At 39.2% G+C, this 20,014-nt stretch overlaps 1 protein-coding gene across 3 annotated transcripts in view; it reads left to right on the forward strand.

Annotated features, from left to right (window-relative positions):
• The window catches only part of ACOX1 (acyl-CoA oxidase 1), a 28,081-nt gene extending 8,689 nt beyond the window's left edge, over positions 1–19,392 (forward strand). For 2 of the 3 annotated variants that reach the window (XM_014070447.2, XM_014070449.2), the window contains exons 3-14: positions 4,001–4,161; positions 5,883–5,990; positions 6,484–6,603; positions 7,881–7,996; positions 8,444–8,613; positions 9,659–9,821; positions 11,614–11,804; positions 13,075–13,254; positions 14,480–14,585; positions 14,681–14,824; positions 15,566–15,772; positions 17,867–19,392. In XM_014070447.2, coding sequence (XP_013925922.2) covers positions 4,001–4,161; positions 5,883–5,990; positions 6,484–6,603; positions 7,881–7,996; positions 8,444–8,613; positions 9,659–9,821; positions 11,614–11,804; positions 13,075–13,254; positions 14,480–14,585; positions 14,681–14,824; positions 15,566–15,772; positions 17,867–17,917 — 1,717 coding nt within the window. In that variant the 3' untranslated portion in view covers positions 17,918–19,392. The remainder of the gene's footprint in view (positions 1–4,000; positions 4,162–5,882; positions 5,991–6,483; positions 6,604–7,880; positions 7,997–8,443; positions 8,614–9,658; positions 9,822–11,613; positions 11,805–13,074; positions 13,255–14,479; positions 14,586–14,680; positions 14,825–15,565; positions 15,773–17,866) is intronic. The other variant, XM_014070448.2, reaches the window with a different exon arrangement.
• Positions 19,393–20,014: the final 622 nt, after the last annotated feature.

Consider the following 20,014-nt stretch of genomic DNA (forward strand, 5'->3'; position numbering starts at 1 on the left):
CTAACTTCTTGGCCGGCCGGTCTGACAGAAGGTATCTAGTGGACAGCCACACTCGATCCCCCACAGTCAACACCAGCATTGCACGCGAGACCTGTCTGTGACTCTCTTATAGTCCTCCTTGGCTTTATCCAGATATTGTCGCTGCACTTGATGGACTGCCTGTAGTTCCAACAGAAAGGCCTTAGCTGCGGGGACTGGTGAGTTGATGGGTGTGAGGGGAAAGAACCGAGGATGATATCCTACATTGGCCAAGAAGGGCGTCGTCTGCGTGGATGTGTGCTATGAGTTATTGAACACAAACTCCGCCACTGCCAGGTAGTCCGCCCAATCATTTTGCTGCTGATTCACAAAACAGCACAGGTACTGCTCCAAGTTCCCGATCACTTTCTCCGTCCCTCTGTCGGTTTCTGGATGGTGTGCCAAGGATTAGCAGATTTTTACATCCAAGGCTTTCATCAGCCTTTCCAAAACTGGGCTGTAAATTGCGTTCCTCTGTCCAAGACGACCCTGTCAGGTAGGCTGTGCAGACTGAAAACATGTTGAATAAACATGCGGATGGTGGCTGTTGGTAATCCCCGACACGGGATAAAATGTGCCATCTTCATCAGCATGTCTACCACTACAAACACCGTGGTAAATCTAGAAGACGGAGGCAGATTCGTCAAGACGTCCATAGAAATGCCCCCCCAGGGTCTCTTCGATGTCGGCAATGGCTGAAGCAGCCCTGGGGGGGGGGGGGCTCCCATCATTGACTTGGCCTGCCGACACCATACACAAGACGTGGCATAAGATTGTATGCCATGTCGTAATCGGGGCCACCAGAAGGTATGGGAAACCAGGTTCAAGGTCTTGAAGAGGCCAAAGTGCTCCGCCACAGGATTATCATGTCACTGGGATAAAATAAGTCCCCGAAGTAGCCCCACTGGCACATAGAATCTGTTTTGGTACCGCAAGAGTTCATTGGTGAATGTCCATGGGGAAGCAGGCCCCACCTCTGCCTTCCGTTGTTCCACCCAATCGTCATGCCGCTGCGCTTCCCATATCTGAGGCCGTAAGTTCACAGGCTCCTGAACTGCGGAGAAGGACTCTACAGGCAAAACTGTCCAGGGTAGAATCTGGTCTTTGGTACAAAAATAGTCAGGTTTCCGCGAGAGTGCATCTGCTCTTTGGTTGTGCACACTGGGGATGTATGTCACACGGAAATTGAACTGTGCAAAGAAGAGGGACCACCGCATCTGGCACTGGTTCAATTTTCATGCGGTCTTCAAAAATTCCAAATTTCTATGGTCCGTCCGAACTTCAATTTGATGTCTGGCCCCCTCTAAATGATGCCTCCAGGCCTCAAACGCCACCTCATTGGCTAGTAACTCCTCCCAAATGGTATAATTGCACTTGGAAGAATTGAGTTTCTGCAAATAATAAGTGCAAGGGAAGAGGGTACCGCCGGAGGCGTGAGCCTGAAGTAATACCGCTCCAACAGTGATATCTGATGCATCTGCCTCCACTACAAACAGACGGTGGGGGTCAGTATGCTTCAAGATGGGCTCTTTCATGAAGGCCTGCTTCAAGGCCTGGAACACTTGTTGCTCAGGGGCACTCCAGTGAAACAGAACTTTCTTCTGAAGGAGCCGAGTGAGGGGCACAGTCAGAGAAGCAAAGCCGGGGATAAAGGTCCAATAATAGTTGGCAAACCTGAGAAGTCGCTGGACATCCTTCACTCGCTGAGGAGGTTCCAACTACGCAAAGACTCAATCTTGCCTGGCTCCATCGCAATGCCTTCAGGAGAGATACGATGCCCCAGGAACTCAATGGTGGACTGCCAAAACTGGCACTTCTCCAGTTTCGCATATAAGCGATTCTCACAGAGCCATTGTAGGACCAGGGGTAGGTGCTGCCAATGACTCTCTAGTCCCTGCTCTGACTCCAAACACCACGCAGACTCTTCCTCAGCCTCCAGGGCAGTCGCATAATGTTCATCACAGTCAGATTCCACCAACAGCTCAGGCGGCCGCTGTTTGGCCACAACAACCTCTCATCTCACAATCAGGAGGCTGTCAGTTCGATCCTAGGTAGACTTGCCAGGCTGATGTTTTCTCTATGGTTAGGCAGCAACAAATAAGTTTGTACTGAAACTATATGCAGAGCAGCTCACATGCAGACTAAAGGCAATTTCACACATTGGAAACTATAAGCTACATGCTTATGTATTGAACAAGACACAAACAAGTATGATGGTGGCCGTCAGACACAAAGAATCAGGACCAAATGTTAAGGTCCAGTTTAGAAGATGTATTGTATCAAATCTATATACAAAAATCGAGGCAACTAAATTGGCACTAGATAGGAGTCATCAGAATTCAAGGAAAATTGGATTTGGAACATTTGTGGACACATAACAATTTTTTAGGTTGAGTCTCCTCTTGACTACACCCCCAGGCTCTGCCTCTTCTTCCTCGACAATAACACAAATAAACTAAAATGAATTGCTACCAACTGTCTAGCTGGTATGGTCCTGTATGATTTGCATATGGTATATTGAAACATGGTATACTGATAATTTGATCTAATAATGCCTTTGGACAGATGAGCTGACTGTAATAACATTCTGCTATAAATATTATGTTAAAATGCCTTCCTATGAACATGCACCATTAAGGAGTTTTTCTTTTCATTTAGAGTGGAATCGTGACTGGATAATTTACTTTTTGGAATCTTATTTTCTTGCTGTATTTTCTTTGCCAACTGTTTTAATGTTAACTGAAATAAAAGAGAGGAGACAATCTTGGCTCACTTCCTTCATTATAGTATATGTTTGTGGGGGAAATTCATTTATTATTATCCTGGCCATTTTTATATTGGAATCCACATGTTTTAGATATGTTTCACCTAAACGCATCTGAAAAGAATGAAAGCATTGGTTCCCAGGTCTTTTAATTTGATTGGCAGGAAATAGGACTTGTATTCATAAGTATTTGTTGAACCAATTAGCTCAATGGATATCAATTGGCAGAAAATTATCTAATACGGGATGAAGTAGAACAGAAACACCTATCAAGAAAGTTCTGTATATGGCCTTTTATCTCATTTAGCTAATGCTTCTACATCAAGATGTGTAGTAGTGTGCTGTTCCTTTGAAAACATTCTTTTTTTTTTCCTGTCATCCCAAATTTAACAAAAGTGCTTGAATAGTATGCTGCATTGCAACAAAGCTAAAAATGTGCCTGGATGAAAAGAAAATGGCTCTGGTTTCCAAATGTGCTTTCTGCAATCAGTCCTTGGAGAATGATGCATATATAGTCTGGCTTGTTAGGTTAAATCAGGACTATTGATACCTCTTGAAATATCTTTCGTTGTTTTGAATCAAAGCACCCATGAATTTAACAACTGCACCTCACAAGCATTACCACTTGAATTTTGGTACAAAGCTATGAACAGGCTTACTAGCTTTAATTGCTGATTCAGAGTACCGTTCTTTTCTTCTCAGAAGAACCTTTGAAAAATCATTTACAACTACAGATTGAAGCAACACAAGAAAGAGGATAATTGTAGTGTAGACTGGCATTGAATAAAAGCTTTGGAGTAATTTCTCTCCTCTCCCAAATTTGAATTGGATAAAGTTTAATTGCTTTGATTTCTTTGTGGAACATTGTTAACTGATTTGTTCCTTTTCCAATTTATGTACAGAAGCTAATATTCTCTGCTTATTTTCAATGTGTTTCTAGGAAACACAAAGACATTCTAGAATTTCTAGAATAATATTGCCTTTTATTAATCACCTGAAACCACTCCTCCTTTTGTGATCAAACAGAGAATCCTCTATCTTTTGGGTTGATGTAAGGTTCTGTAACTCTGAGGAAAGAATGGTGCTTTGATAAATATTCTTGCTTCATTCTGATTTATCACATTATTTTTGTGTTCCCTCTCCAATCTGCACCTCTAATCTCCCCTGCTTCCACCTATAACATCCCTTCACATTCCCTTCCCTGGCATTTCTTTACAGCTACCTTCATCAAGGACGGCCTGAGCCTTTGGATATCCACCTGGGCATGTTCCTTCCCACACTACTAACCCAGGCAACCATAGAACAGCAGAATCGCTTCTTCATGCCTGCTTGGAACTTGGAGATCATTGGCACATATGCCCAGACAGAGATGGGACATGGTACAGTACTTCCAAGTCTTATTTCACAGGGTAGACTAGCTTTTGAAAAAGTACCAGCTCTGTTTCTTGATAGCCTGGGTCAGTGTTGACGAACCTTTTCATCACTTGAGTGCAAAACAAGAGAGTGCAAGCGCGTGTGCTGGAAAGTGGAAGAGCAGCCGCCCTTCCCGTCGCATGCACAGGCTGGGAAGATGATTTTCTGGTTTCCGGTATGCACAGGCCACCTGGTCTTCTGGTTTCTGGTGCCCATGCTTCTCCTCTTAAGAAAAAGAAGGTGTTCAGATGGACATAGAGGCAGAGGTTTAGACAGCTTATTTGTTTTAAAAAAATGTATTGCCAAAGAGTCAAAGCACATTTCCCTTGATGTCTGAATACCTTATGGATGGCATACATAAAACAACATTCTAATTACACAAAAATGGGGTTTTTTTGCACTTTAGAAAGAAAGTAAACTTGAAGAATAACAATTAGCCAATGCTCCTGAGCAAGAGAAGTTATATACCTTCTGCTTTTTAAAACTATTTCAGCTTTCCTACTGGCCCAGATTAATTCAATCCTTAACTTATATACACTCATAAATTTTATGGGAAACATCTTGCTTCTCAAATGGTCATTTTTATTATATTTAAATAAAATAATACCTTTTGCAGGGCCACTTGGAATAATTTCTCTTCTGTAGACTTTCCTGCGCCTTCTGATATGCCTCTGATGTAAACTGTTTTGTCAGCTTTATGAAAAGGAGAAATTGAAGATGAATGTGGTAGACATCCAATGTTCATGTCTAAATCTAACTATTATCATAGAACCATACTTGTACGTACATATATACATTCATTCATTCATTCATTCATTCATTCATTCATTCATTCATTCATTCATTCATACATACATAAGTTACGCTACAATCAAGAGAAAGAAGCCCTGGGGAGATTTCCACCTTGCTCCAGGACTGGTTCATGTTCTGAAGAAAGGGCTGAAATGTCATTCGCTCCAAAAATCAAGTGCTATCATGTTCTCCAAATTTATAAGACAAGTCTACCTATATGAATGCAAGATGATTTTAAAAGAAAACAAGAATCTACTTCAAACTTATAGTGAAATTTTTATTTTATTTTATATATATACACACACAAGTCAATATTATCGCCTGTGTTGGATTTTACTGCTCTGTTTGAAAATTCTGAATGTCGAACAGCAATCGGGATATTGATAGCTGCTACAGGAGGAAGAAAGTAAACATGAAGATCTGGGATTGAAAAACATTACAGAAGCAAATGTTGAACATTTTAACCTGGTTCTGAAGATTTTTCTGCAGGACAATATTTGGATTTCGAGAAAAAGCCATTTTTACCCTAAAGCTTTTTTGGAAAAGAATCATCATGGGACTCTCTTATTTGCTTTGTCAGATATCTAAAATATACAGTATATTTGCACATAAAGATAAATAATCAAGACAAATGACGTGCATAATTGTATAGCAATTTGACAGCATTCTTACATTAATAGGGCAATTAATAGAAGGTGTGCATCCACTGTTTCATGCATGCTTTTCTGGTAATGTTTTTGCTGTTAACATTATGTAAATGTGCATTTGCAGGCAGTTTTCCCATTTGCACTGCTTGGCTTTACATTGCTAATGAAGTTTGTTGAAATAAATCTAATTATGTATGTTTGTGTTGAGCTATGCAACTGTTGACATAAAATTTGCTACCTGCCTACAGGAACCCATCTCCGAGGCCTGGAAACTACTGCCACCTATGATCCTGCTACCCAGGAATTCATCCTTAATAGCCCAACTGTGACTTCTATTAAGTGGTGGCCAGGTGGATGTAAGTGTATTATTACACAATTAAAGCTAAAGGAAGAGCTGTTGTTTTTTTCCTTTAGACTTTCTAAGTGTGGAGACCATTAACTATTGATATGTTTTGAAACATAACTTTGGCTGCATAATATTTTTGACTATTCTGTACTGTAGTAAGTATGAGTAAAAACTCTGGTTTCTGTTTTAGGGCTAAACCGTATAATCAACATAATAAAATTAACATTGGTTTTATTAGCTTAATATAGTATAGACCTCAGACAAAATTAAATGTTTCTGTTTCACTAATTTTACATATTCCTCATTTAATAATTCTGCATATTCTTTATTCCTTCTATTTCATTTCAGCTTGGGAGTAAAAGGAAGTGGTTTTACATCATAAAATCTACAACATGTAGATGTCTGTATTATTATTTTTGAGATCAACATGTACATAAAATGCTTATTGGACTGTACAAATAAATTTCTACCTACTAAGTTGTCTTTTCTCCCCCTTCTTGCAGTGGGCAAGACATCAAACTATGCCATTGTTTTGGCTCAGCTTTATACCCAAAACAAATGTCATGGGTTACATGCTTTTATTGTGCCTCTACGTCAGTTGGGAACCCATGAACCACTACCAGGTATTAAGTCCATCACTACTATGTTACTACCCTTTCTCAACTAAGGTTGTGTGAGAGACTGGTAGGGATTCCTTGAGAGATTGCGTTTTAAAACCAACAATGTTTTTTTTTTAAACTGTGCTTTCAGTTGTGAGAATTTTCACACATCATGATTCAGCTGCTGGCTTGGTGCTTTGCTATTGTCGTAATCATTACACATTGTGTAGGTTAGAAGTGAACAGCATTTTGAAGTTTTCATGGTTTTTGCCATTTTTATACAGGGGTTCCTTGAAATCTGAAAATTATTTCAAGGTTTCTTCCTGGGTAAAAAAAGGTGGAGAAAGTCTGCTCAAGTGAATATTTAGCATATTTGCAGATATTTATGTTGCCAAATTAGCTGCCATATAAATGAATCACAAACTCCATACTGAAACAATATATGATGTCCAATGTGAAACATTTGGCACCACAAATCTTCAAAGGCTACATCGTGTTGGGAAAAATTGAACATAAGGAAGTACTTGCAGTCCTCAAGTAGATGATATAAAGGAAGCAATGTTCATAAGAAAGCAAAATATACATACAGTGCTGTAGTTTTTCAGTTCCATATTGTAGCATACCAAGGATAATTTGTTTTTATAGTTTAAATGATTACAATTGTACATATTAAAATTCTTTAAAAGCCCTGACTTATAATTAGCGGAGGTTACCAAACTAGATAGAGACTTTTTCAAAGAGCAATAAAAAGTTTTCCTTAAAGCATGTTATTAGCAGTACAAGAATAGTTTGTAAAGAATATGGAACCTTAAACTACCATGGTGCGATTTTGAAAAGGGGGAAATGTTGCTGAACATAATCCATTTTTACAACAATAATCCTTATCCATTAGATTTAATTTGTCATAATTCATGTAAAGTTCAAGTAATATTAAAATTCCCTAAAACTGTGTGTCTTAGCCCATGCTGTAATGATAAAATAAAGTTGTATCTCCTTTTCACATTTGATGTCAAGAACTTTGAATCTCAGTGAATTAGGTAGGGTTAGGTAAGAACCCATAGCCAACTCAGTAGGGAAATCTTCCTCCACATTGATGAATGGATAGAGTTTGAAAACTCACTCCTAACTGAAAATCACAGCCAGGACATAGTTTTGGAATTGGCATCATAGGTACTTCCACCATTCAGCACTTTGAACTAATGCTGGAAAAATGATACTTTATGAACATCCCCCCACCAATTCAATTTTGTATTAAGAATATTAAGAACCAAATAAATTTATTTGGCTTATTCTGTTTGCAGGCATCACCATTGGTGACATTGGCCCAAAATTTGGTTATGATGACATGGATAATGGCTACTTAAAAATGGACAACTTCCGTATCCCTCGGGAAAATATGCTAATGAAGCATGCCAAGGTAAACAGCGGGTCTTGTTTTGTTTCTGCTATTTATCTACGCCAGCTGTTCAGACAGCTTGCAAGAGAAACTACCCAAAGTCAGTGTTTCAAATTCTCAGGAGGTAATTGATCATCTGATAGTCAAAAGCAATCCCCAAGTTTGTGTTAGAATGGGAATGATGACATTGGCTTCACAACATGTGCCAAGCAAGAGACAATTAGCAAAATGGATTTATGCAAGCCTATTAATTTTACATTATTTACCTGTTACTTCATGTCAGTGATGTCCAAAACATTCATTTATAACACCAATGAATAGGAATTACTTCTAAAATATTTTTGACTAGGATCCTAACAAGAAATTTTTAGTGGATTCAGTGACACAGCACATTGTTGATTTTTATAATCTTACAAACCATTACTTGGTGGACAAACTCTTTCTACTTTCACTATTTTATTCTGCTAGGTTGAACCAGATGGCACATATGTGAAGCCTCTCAATGCTAAGCTGACTTATGGGACCATGGTATTCATCCGTTCAATTATCGTTGGAGATGCTGCTCGCAGTTTAGCCAGAGCTTGTACAATTGCCATCCGCTATAGTGCTGTGAGACATCAGTCTGAGTTAAAGCCTGGGTAAGAAGCCTGTATTAATATCTCTAAGGTCAGTTTTCGTAATGCCATAACAATTGACACCCCCCTCCCGCTACCTTGCCCATAACACTTTTGTCCATGAAAAAATGTGTGTGACCTCTTTAAAAAAACCAAAGGTTTGACTTTCAAGACAAGTATTCTTGGGAAATGCAGTTGACAAGAACAGTGTAGAAAAGCCCAGCGATGACCTTGGAGAAGATGTGCAGGATCTATTTGCAAAACATGAGCTTGAGGAAAACCACTAAGTATAAGAAACAAACTTGTCTTCCCTTAACTCTCTTTGGTATAATAGGAAGGAGGGAAAAAACCCTGTCAGACCTCCAAGGTTCTACTATCCTAAATCCTAGTATATCTTCTAGTTCTTGGCCTGACTTACTTGAACATCTAACAAACAGAATTTTCTGGTAAATTATGCTAATCAATTTTAACATCCAATGTGGATTTTGTGAGTCAGAGAAATAGTTACTTTGTAAAAAGAAAAAAAAAAACAAATTTCTCTTCCCCTCCCCCTAACAAGCACACCCTTTAAAAAAAATATTTTGGCTACAAGCAGTTGAATCACAGCTGTTGTCAGGACTAGCCCTATATTGGGAATCATTGTTACTGGGGAATCTGCAAATTTGTGATGATATAAAAGGAGCCAGGAGATGGTAAAATAGCTGCATGGCAACCACAGTATAAGCTACAATGAGTCAGGAACTGTAGCCATTTGTTTGCAATTGTCGTTAAATTAATATCCTAAACTATTTCACTATTTCCATTTTTTCCTTCCCTCTCGCTTTTGGACCTTGCCTGTATTTTGCTAGTTACTCTTTTGTATTTTGGGAAAAAAATAAATAGTTTTATTGGCCACATATTGGACCAAGCCAAGATCACTTTTACAAATAAGTATGTTTATACTTTAAATGTATATGTTATCAGAATATACCATTAGGACAGTGTAAGTCTTTGGTTTTTTTCCATTACTATGGAATTAAATCATAGCATTATAGTGGTTTAGTTCTCTTTTTTATTTGCATTGTTACAGGGAACCAGAACCTCAGATTTTGGATTATCAGACTCAGCAGTACAAACTCTTTCCTCTCCTAGCAACAGCATATGCTTTCCACTTTGTTGGTTCGTATATGACAGATACATATCATCGCATCACTGGGAATATCCAGGATGGAGACTTGAGTGAACTGCCAGAGGTGGGGCTCGTGATCGTACAAAACACTAAATTTTACTATTAACATATACGGTTTAGTTTGTTCTTTCAAGATAATGGAAAATTATCTTGAATTTTCCCAAGAAAATTCCTGGGAGGGAACAGAATCAGGAAAAAAAAAGATTGGAGGACTATGAATATCACAGATACATTCTTAGGCACGATTGATACTGTCTCAGTTTAAATCCCTTTGTCTTCCTCAGCTAAATTGAATTCAAGATGGCGCCAATGGCAGCCTCGGTGAAATGCTCACATAATTTTGTTGTTTTTTACAATTTATATTGTTTACTTAGTATTCTAGTCAGAGGTGGGTTGCCAATTTTTTTACTACTGGTTCAGGCGCACTCACAACGCTTCGTCGCATGTGTGGAAGTGTCCGGGCAGGTGGGCAGAGCCGCCCGCCACTGCTAGTACCCTCCTAGTATGATTTATGTTGATTGCTTGTTTAGTATCCATAACTATTATCACTAAGTGTTGTATCTAATGTTTTATGATAAATGTATTTTTACAATGACTTTGATAATGATCTATCACTATTGTTGTAAGTACACTGAAAGCTTATGCACTAGAGACAAATTCCTTGTGTGTTCAATCACACTTGGCCAACAAAGAATTGTAATTCTATTTCACCTTTGTGGAATGTTCTTGTAATGAGAATGAATGAGAGAGATAAACTCACTACTGGGATGAGGACCACTAGACCACTAGAGCCGAGGTGGCGCAGTGGTTAAATGCAGCACTGCAGGCTGACTGCTAGATCAGCAGCTCAGCGGTTCAAATCTCACCGGCTCAGGGTTGACTCAGCCTTCCATCCTTCCGAGGTGGGTAAAATGAGGACCCAGACTGTTGTTGGGGGCAATATGCTGACTCTGTAAACTGCTTAGAGAGGGCTGAAAGCCCTATGAAGCGGTATATAAGCCTAACTGCTATTGCTATTTAGACCAACAAATCAAACCATTAAAAATGATTTGAGTTCCACTTCTGGTATGTCAGTCATTTAAATTATTATTATTTACAAAAGCTTGATATTGAAACCTAAATTCTGATTTGGACTTGTTCCTGAAAATTTCTCCTGCAAATTTTTGTAAGCCTTAGTCCTTCGTGCGTGTTACATGTATAGATGTACATACAAAGCTCAGAGTCATGAGGTCTGAGTTCGGCCGTGACCCGTCAAATGCACGCCCGACAAAAGCGCACTGACAAAACCGTGGTGAGAAAACCGTGACGTCGAAAGCGCTCCCACAAAACCGTGCCCACAAAAGGTAAGGGTTGGATTTAGGGTTAGGGTTATTACATTGTTTTTGCGTTGTTTGTTGGCGCGCTTTCATCGGCTCGCATTTGTCGGCGTGCTTCTGTGGGCGTAATTTTGACCTTGCGGTTTTCTCGGCACGGTTTTCTCGGCGCGCTTTTGTCGGGCATGCATTTGTCGGTGAACCGAGTTCAGCAGCTATGGAAATGATTTAATAAATGTAACACTGGTGTAAATCAAAAAGTGGACATGACAGATTATGGGATGAATTCTTATAGTTTGCTATGCTGGTTTAATGTTTTATAAAATATCCAGATGGAACATATGTTTTATGTCTTGACAGAATGTCCCCTCTTGGAGTTTTAAAATCTCTAGGAAGAATTTTGATCTTGGAGATAATCTGGATTACCTTCTTAATCTCGTCACTCTTCTACCCCCCCCCCCAATCAAAAATTCAGGAAGATAGAATTTAGTGACAGGACAAAGCTGAAAGAAATAATTGTTTTGTTCTTAATTACTTTCTCAGTTGCACGCACTGTCTGCAGGTCTTAAGGCTTTCAGTTCCTGGAGTGCCAATGCTGGCATTGAGGAATGTCGGATGGCATGTGGGGGACATGGCTACTCCCGCTGCAGTGGTTTGCCTGATATTTACGTCAACTTCACTCCTGCTTGCACTTATGAAGGAGAGAACACTGTGATGATGTTGCAAACTGCCCGGTGAGTCATACCACGTATTGTTAGTTGTGTGACATTTTGCATGGACTCAAAAAGCAAGAAGGAAGAAACATAATAACTTGAGCCTATGCTGAAGATACTATTTGAATAGCCCAAAATGCAAAGATATGCAAGGTCTACTAATAAAAGTCAAGGAACATGGTGGAAAAAAAGGGAGTACAATTAAATGAAAGAAGAAAACTAACGACAACAGGTAGAACAACCATTCTCAGAATAATAATCAAGGTATCAAAATGGTACATAGCTTCTGTCTTTTAGGGTCAACCACCAGCAGTAAGCCCAAAGATGCTTTTTCAAGAGGCAACTGGACTTTCTGGTTTTTCTTTAAAGACATTTTGCTTCTCATCCCCGAAGCTTCTTCAGTTATCCAAGAGCTGAAAAAGCTTCTTGGATGAGAAGCAAAATCTCTTCAAAGAAAAATCAGAAAGTCCAGTTGCCTCTTGGAAAAAGCATTTTTGGGACAACCATAACCTGGATGACTGAGAATCTCCATAGACATCAACAGGAAAGGAACAAGCAATCAAGAAATATGCCCCAGATTAGCACATGGTAGAGCAGACTTTAAAGCCTTGGAAAAGATATTCAGATGTCGTGGTTGTCTATATCTACAAAGATCAGAGTTGTGCAAGCAATAGTGTTCCCTGTGACTCCCTATGGAAGTGTAAGTTAACTTTTGCTTTGAAGCAGGATAGGAAAATAGACATTTTTAAACTTGAAGAAGGTGTTGAAGAAGCTTACTGAGAACACCATGGACAGCCAAGAAAATAAGCGGATAACTGAAAAACTCAACCCAGAGTTCTCATTTGAGACACAAATTATCAGGCTCAAATTATCCTACTTCAGACACATTATATGAAGTCCTAGCTCTCTAGATGAGGTTCTAATTCTAGGTGGAAGAAAAGAGAAAAGAGTGACCAGCAGCAAAGTAGATGGGCTTGGTTATAGTGGCAACACATGCATCATTGGAAGATGTGAAAAGAGACATTTAGGACTATATATGTGGTCACTAAGAATTGATACAGCTTGGATAGCACATAAATCAATCAAGGTATGAAATATTTTGGTTAAGTGCAGCTTTTGACCCTGTCTAGGTTTTATAGTCTAAACTGACACAAGTTACTTTAATTATTGACATCTTTTTTACCTTCGCAATTTTATCCCATAAGCATTTTTTGGAAATTATAGTGCAACTGCTGATAAATTATGATGATGATCCATCATATGACATGAAATAATTTTGTTTTGCATTTAGATTCCTTGTCAAAAGTTATGCCCAAGTTAGTTCTGGACAATTAGTTAGTGGCATCATGTCTTACCTGAATGACCTATCAGGACAGCATATTCAGCCTCAGCATGTGGCTGCTCGACCCGCAACTCTGCAAATCAACAATCCTTCCAGTTTGGTGGAGGCATATAAATTGAGAGCTTCAAGGTAGGTCAATATAAAAGGTTATGAAATTTCTCAGCTGGCCATTTGGACTGGTCATCTTGTCTCTCTCATTTTTATTAACCAAGCTGCTCCCTTGGCTACTTCATTCTAACAATTTCATATCTGGCTGATTTGATCTGGATAGGATTGGGCAGTTGCTACTAACATGGCCTTACATGGTTCAAATAATGGACCCAGGTTTACCTGATGAATGCAAGCTACCGATTGACAACTACCAGAAAGATGTATTGGGGTGTAACAACTATATATTGCTAGGGCAGAACCTCTCAGAACATTGCAGGTTGAGAGGAGGTCAGGGCAGAAGGCAATTAGTCATAAATATGAATGAAATGTCAGACTGCTCAGTAATTAATCTTTTATGGAACAGTTTGCAATGGGCCCCGCAGGAGATGACATACTGTAAAGAAAGATTTGTTTAGAATAGCATGATTTGGAAGATCGGTTATTTCAAAAATTGATCAAGGGATAGTACCTCTGAAAATTTGTTTAAAAACACTACTACTGAGCCAGAAAATCAAATCTCTTTTTCATGGTCTTCTAAGAAGGGGGGCAGTGCTATTTAATAGATTCCAGCATTCCTGCTTTGTTTCAGAGCAATGGTACTAAAACTGCTTCTGGACAGTTATATATATACTGTGGTCACTTTTGATCAAGGTCAAATGCAATGGCTTCCCTACAGTGAACTGAGATATAGCTAAAATTCCAACGGGGGAAAGTATTATTATGTTCAATCAAGTTGTAACATAAATTATGTTAACATTATATCAGCCTTTGACTTTGGATTTTGCTGATGGGATAAGTTTATTATAGAAATGGCTAGTGCATATTAAGTATGCAAAAGTAAAATGTCGAGGCTATAATGTTACTGTTTCATTCATTATGATCAACTGAGAGCAATATTAAAATAGTATTTAGGCCATAAGAATGAGACATTCCATATTTGAAAATATGGGGCAAAATCTACATTCACAGCTTTGAATGGAATCATTACTGTTCATTTTACAGACTACGAATAAAGGCCAAAGTTCACTAGGAGTAAAAGCTGAATTGATTTTGGATTTTAAATCCTTGGCTTTATCAATCTAGACATTTGAAGCTATGACTATTTATCAGTGCCATATCAATGTTCAGATGTCACTAGCTGAGTGTTATTTATGGCCTCAATTCCAAGTATAATAAATTGTGCGCGTGTTTTTCTATGATACAGGATGGTTGACTTTGCAGCAAAAAATTTACAGGCTGAACTGAACCGTCGGAAAAGCAAAGAAGATGCTTGGAACCGGACTTCCATTGATCTAGTACGAGCATCTGAGGTCAGTAGCACCTCAGAATACGATAGATACTCTTGGATATTTATTGGATTTTACAACACCTGAAGTCACGTCAATCTATCTTCTTATTTTTTCAGGCACACTGTCACTATGTGGTGGTCAAACTGTTTACAGCGAAGCTTTCAGAAATTGGTGACCCAGCTGTCCATGCTGTCCTTAACAATTTATGTTTACTGTATGCTCTATGTGGGATTATAAAGAACTCTGGAGAGTTTCTACAGGTGGGTAAATAATTTCTACTTAGAGCTGAATGGTTCTGTTAGACAGAGTATCTAGTTGAGATATAAATTAATCAGATCTGGAGGGAAAAAGTGAGCAATAGTATGATGATATAATTTGATAACAAAGGCAAGGTTAGATTATCATGGATAAAACAAAGATAGCCTCGTTGGATTTGGAGTACATATTTGCCATACAAAGCAGTTGTAATGTAAATAAACATCTCAGCAGTATTTTGCCCTTGGGAATTACAATGTCTAAATTGAAAATATTGTGCTGAAATGACATTTTCAGCAGTCCAAAATTAAATGAAAATGGTATAAAAACTGTAAACGGTTGAATTCTTGCCATTTCTTACCAAAGCTCACAGGATAGCTGCCAAAGATCTCACAGTGGTATCAGTGATGCTTTGCTAAATCTGGATCATCTTAAAATTGGGGGCAGGAAAGTATTTTTTGTGAGATCATACCAAGGACTTAAAAAGTTTGGTAGATGAACATTGGAATTGATGAACATTAACTATGATAACAGTAATTTTATTCTTAAGAAAAGCAATGCCATTTAAAAAAAAATACAGGCAATACTCATTTGCAATCTTAATTGCTTATTTAGAATTAAAGTTCAGGTCAGATTTGTTTACAGATCTAAAAGAGCAGCTTTTGTATTAATTCTCCCTGTAGTGATTGATAAGCACTTAGAGGTGTAGAGCTCTGATTGTTATGAACTATTCTTTTTTGCTTCAGGGAGGCATTTTGACAGAGTCCCAGCTAATTCAAGTGAACATGCATATAAAAGAACTCTTGGCCCTTATCCGTCCTAATGCAGTAGCTCTGGTGGATTCCTTTGATTTCTCTGATTCTGTGCTTGGATCTGTGCTTGGCCGGTATGATGGTAACATATATGAAAATATGTTTGAGTGGTCAAAGAAGTCACCACTAAATAAAACACAGGTAAGTACATAATTGCTTTTGCCAACCAGATACCAAAGGCTCATAACACATACAGGAAGCCCTCAATCTATGATCATTCGGCCAGCTACTGTCTGTTGTTACAAAGGTGCTGAATGAATGGTGGTATTGGCTGATCCTTAGAATTCCAGCCATCCAAGAACCCCCTTGGCAATCAGCTTGCACTCACAACCAGTTGCAATATTGAATTGAATTGAATTGAAAAGTTTATTTATAGGCCGCCCTTTTCCCTGGGGGGACTCAGGGCGGCTTACAATTCATGGGGAGGGGAATACAAACAGTGAGACATAAAACAATACATAATTAAAAATAGAACACAACATTCATCATTCGGGAGGGGACGGATTACAATCTAACCCCAGGCCTGACAGGATAGCCAGATCTTAAGGGCTGTGCGGAAGGTCTGGAGGGTGGTGAGGGTACGGATCTCCATGGGGAGATCGTTCCAAAGGGTCGGAGCTACTACCGAGAAGGCTCTCCTCCGCGTAGTCGCCAGTCGACACTGACTGGCAGATGGAATTCGGAGAAGGCCTAATCTGTGTGATCTAATTGGTCGCGAGGAGGTGATTGGCAGGAGGCGGTCTCTCAAGTACCCAGATCCACTACCATGAAGGGCTTTATGGGTGGTAAGTAGCACCTTGAAGCGCACCCGGAGATCAACAGGTAGCCAGCACAGCTCGCGGAGGATAGGTGTTATGTGGGTGAACCGAGGTGCACCCACAATCGCTCACGCGGCCGCATTCTGGACTAGCTGAAGTCGCCGGATGCTCTTCAAGGGCAGCCCCATGTAGAGCACGTTGCAGTATTCCAGCCTTGAGGTCACAAGGGCACGAGTGACCGTTGTGAGAGCCTCCCGGTTCAGGTAGGGTCGCAACTGGTGCACCAGGCGAACCTGGGCAAATGCCCCCCTGGTCACAGCCGACAGGTGGTGATCAAAGGTCAGCTGTGGGTCCAGGAGGACTCCCAAGTTGCATGGACTCCCGTGGCCACATGATTGTCAACCTTCCCTGGCAGCATCCTCAGAAAGTCAATGGGGAAACCAGCAGGGAAGGTTGCAAGTCACTGGGGTAAGTCTGACCACTCATATAATCTCCTTCAGCTTCTCTGTCTCCACACGGGCTGCTCCTATACACCTTCTCTGAGCTGCAACACCTGTGCCCTGACATTCATACCCTTCATGAATCCTCTCCAAGCCTAGTCCCCCATCCCTCACACTCTCTTCCACCCAGCAGCATCCACTTACCTGTCTATCAGGTTGCTTGTAAGCCATCTGGGACTTGAAATTTCTTGCTGGTTTCCCCACAGACTTGGCTGTGGGAAACTAGGAGGCAATTGCCTTGCCTAACAACCAATGAAGTTTGGTTAACCACAATAACAGGACTATAGGAATTCGCCATCACTAAACAATGTAGTTGTATTGCTTCATGCCAGAAATTTCAATCTCAATTGCTGTCTTAAATCAAGGATTATCTTGACTTTCAATAAAATAAAAAGTGATTAATATTTTTAAAATGCAGATTTAAAAATCAGTTCACAAACATAGTTTATGAACCGCAGATGTACACGAATGATCATCTGCAGATTCACAAACTATTATTTTGTGAAGTAACAGATATATATATTATAATTCTGTGCTCTTTCCTTAGGATAAATTCTTGTTGTAACTTATTTAGATCTAATGGGGAATTAGTTTACAGAAGCCAGGACTGCCATATTGAAAATAATGGCAAAGAACAGTTAGAGAACATATGGTTATACTGATCTACAACTTCATAAACTGATCGTCCAATAATGTCAATAAAATTGCTATGTTTTTTGCTAATGATGAAAACAGCTTATTTTCTGCCAAAATACTAGAGAATGCTGGACATTTTTCTTACTCTCTTAATAGAAATTGATTTGATGTTATTATTGTCCACTATATATGGTGTTATTCTTAATGACAATTCCACTTATATAGCTGAAATCATTAAAGCAACAGTCCAGTGTGTGATTATTGGGAAATGTATTGTCCTAGTAAGAAGCGAGATGTGGTATGTTCTTAAAATTAATGTCCTCTTTTTTTCTGTCCTCTAGGTCCATGAATCTTTCCACAAACACCTGAAGCCATTGCAGGCTAAACTGTGATAATTTTGTTTGGTTTTGAACGTACTTTAGTTTCTTGAAATAATATAATTTGCCCTACAAACAAGCACTTGGCAAATCCAAATAGCCATAGGATAGTAATAGTCTTCTTTTTTTAAAAAAAATAATACTGAATGAATTAGAGCAAGGATAGTAATTGTAGTTTTCTTTAAAAAAAAATAATATTGAATGAATTAGAGCAAGGAAACTCAGTGATAAAAATGCAATTTTAATTATGTTCAGAAACTATCCTTTTTAATGAGTCAGAAAAGCTTTATAGATTGGTGTAAAAGGGTCAGTCTGTGAGCCTTTTAAGCATCTGCAGAAGCTGTGTTATCTATAGCAGATTTTTCACTACTAAGTAGTTCTAGAAAGCAGTTATTGAATAGAATCAACTTCTCCGGAAACCCCTTTAAAAATTGTCTTGCACATTTTTTAAGCATTAATGCCACCTAAAGAGGCAGTTGTTGTCAAAGCCCTCCTGCACTTAATGTACTGCTGTAAGATTTTCACACCCTTGTCAGGAAGTGGACTTCAGGACACAAACATTATGTGTGTATGTATAGAACTGTTTGGTGTTCCAGGAATGGATGATTCTTTGCCTTATGGGTGCAATCTGTCCTAGCAAGTGTCATTCTTAACACTTGTGTACAATTTCACTTTTTGCATTCCAAATGGCATGCAAGCGTTCTATATTACATTTCCCATAAAACTGTCCTTAGCACACAGGCAAGATCTCTCTCAAGCCACTTTTTTTTCTTTTTTAAAAGTGTTGCCTTGTCCTCTGGGTGTTCAGGAAAATTGAATGGGAAAATGTCAGGAGTCCTATTCCATAGCGACAATATCATCATTTCCAACTTGCAAAGTCCCTGGGGAAGGAAAATCTTTGCTCCACACAAACTATAAAGATTATTTAAGATTTCTATGCCTGGTTTTAATCATACTTTTTTTCCTGAAACACTCGAATTTTTTTTAAAAACAGTGGAACATGGACTTTGCCCCTTATAATCATAGATGAGAAGAGGGTCCAGACTGATAGACCCATCAGCCTACAGTCTGGCTCTCAGAAGGCTACAGAGAACACGTTGCCACATTAAAGGACCACAGCTTTACATTACTGTTAGCAGGCTAACATTTTAACATTGTGTAGACATTTGTTGTGTGAAATTACCATGACAGAATTGCAGCAGATCAGTTGGATTCAGCTTCAGTAACAAATCAAGACTTGGATCATAAACCAAGGAATTTCATAACATTGGAGAATTGACAACTTAAGATATGTATCCCTTGTTAAAGAGCTAAAGGTACTCGTATACTGCAAACTTTGAGCAAGAAAAAAAATTACAACTGAAACAAAACTGTTTATAATCATAATGTCTTAACTATTGATATCTCTAATATAGCTGTGCTTAATATACTGGATTTCGGTGTACAATGCTGACTGGAAATGAAAAACTGCAATAAAAGACTATTTGACATCTTGTGCAGAACATGTGGTGTATTTAACAATTTTCAAATAGTAAAAGGTACTTTTCCTAGTGTTCGCCAAGCCATCTGCTCATTCCTACTAATAGTTTTCGGTGTGTCATTTTCATTAGGCTAAAGGTCACAGGAAAAATGGTTTGTGAGAAACAACCCTGAAGAGGGGACAGGACAAACTGAGGGCATGATAAAAAATTTGTTTTTACGTGGAAGATTTTTTTGGGGGTGGTGGTGAATGAAAGGAGATCCTATAGAAGTTGCAAGAGATAGCACAGTGGTTCTCAACTTGTGGGTCGGGCCCCCTTTGGGGGGTTGAACGACCCTTTCACAGGGGTTGCCTAAGGCCATTGGAAAACACACATTTTAATCTCATGGTTGGGGATCACCACAACCTGAGGAACAGTATTAAAGGAAGGTTGAGACCCACTGAGATAGCAGTTTGAGGCTTTCTGGTTTGGGGAAAAAAGGGTGAGAGGGTGAAATAACGGATCTTGGGTACACATAATGTTCACAGGCAGCGAGATGGCAGTGCCACCAGCAGCTTCACTTAGCGTTACGGAAATTCAACAAACTGGGCAATATTAGAGGCTGTAAGAGAGAAAACGATGGTTGTGTTCT

This window comes from Thamnophis sirtalis, unplaced genomic scaffold (assembly GCF_051295495.1).
Source record: "Thamnophis sirtalis isolate CommonGarterSnake01/CBP01778 unplaced genomic scaffold, rThaSir2_p1.2 scaffold_3, whole genome shotgun sequence".
Taxonomy (NCBI): Eukaryota; Metazoa; Chordata; class Lepidosauria; order Squamata; family Natricidae; genus Thamnophis; species Thamnophis sirtalis.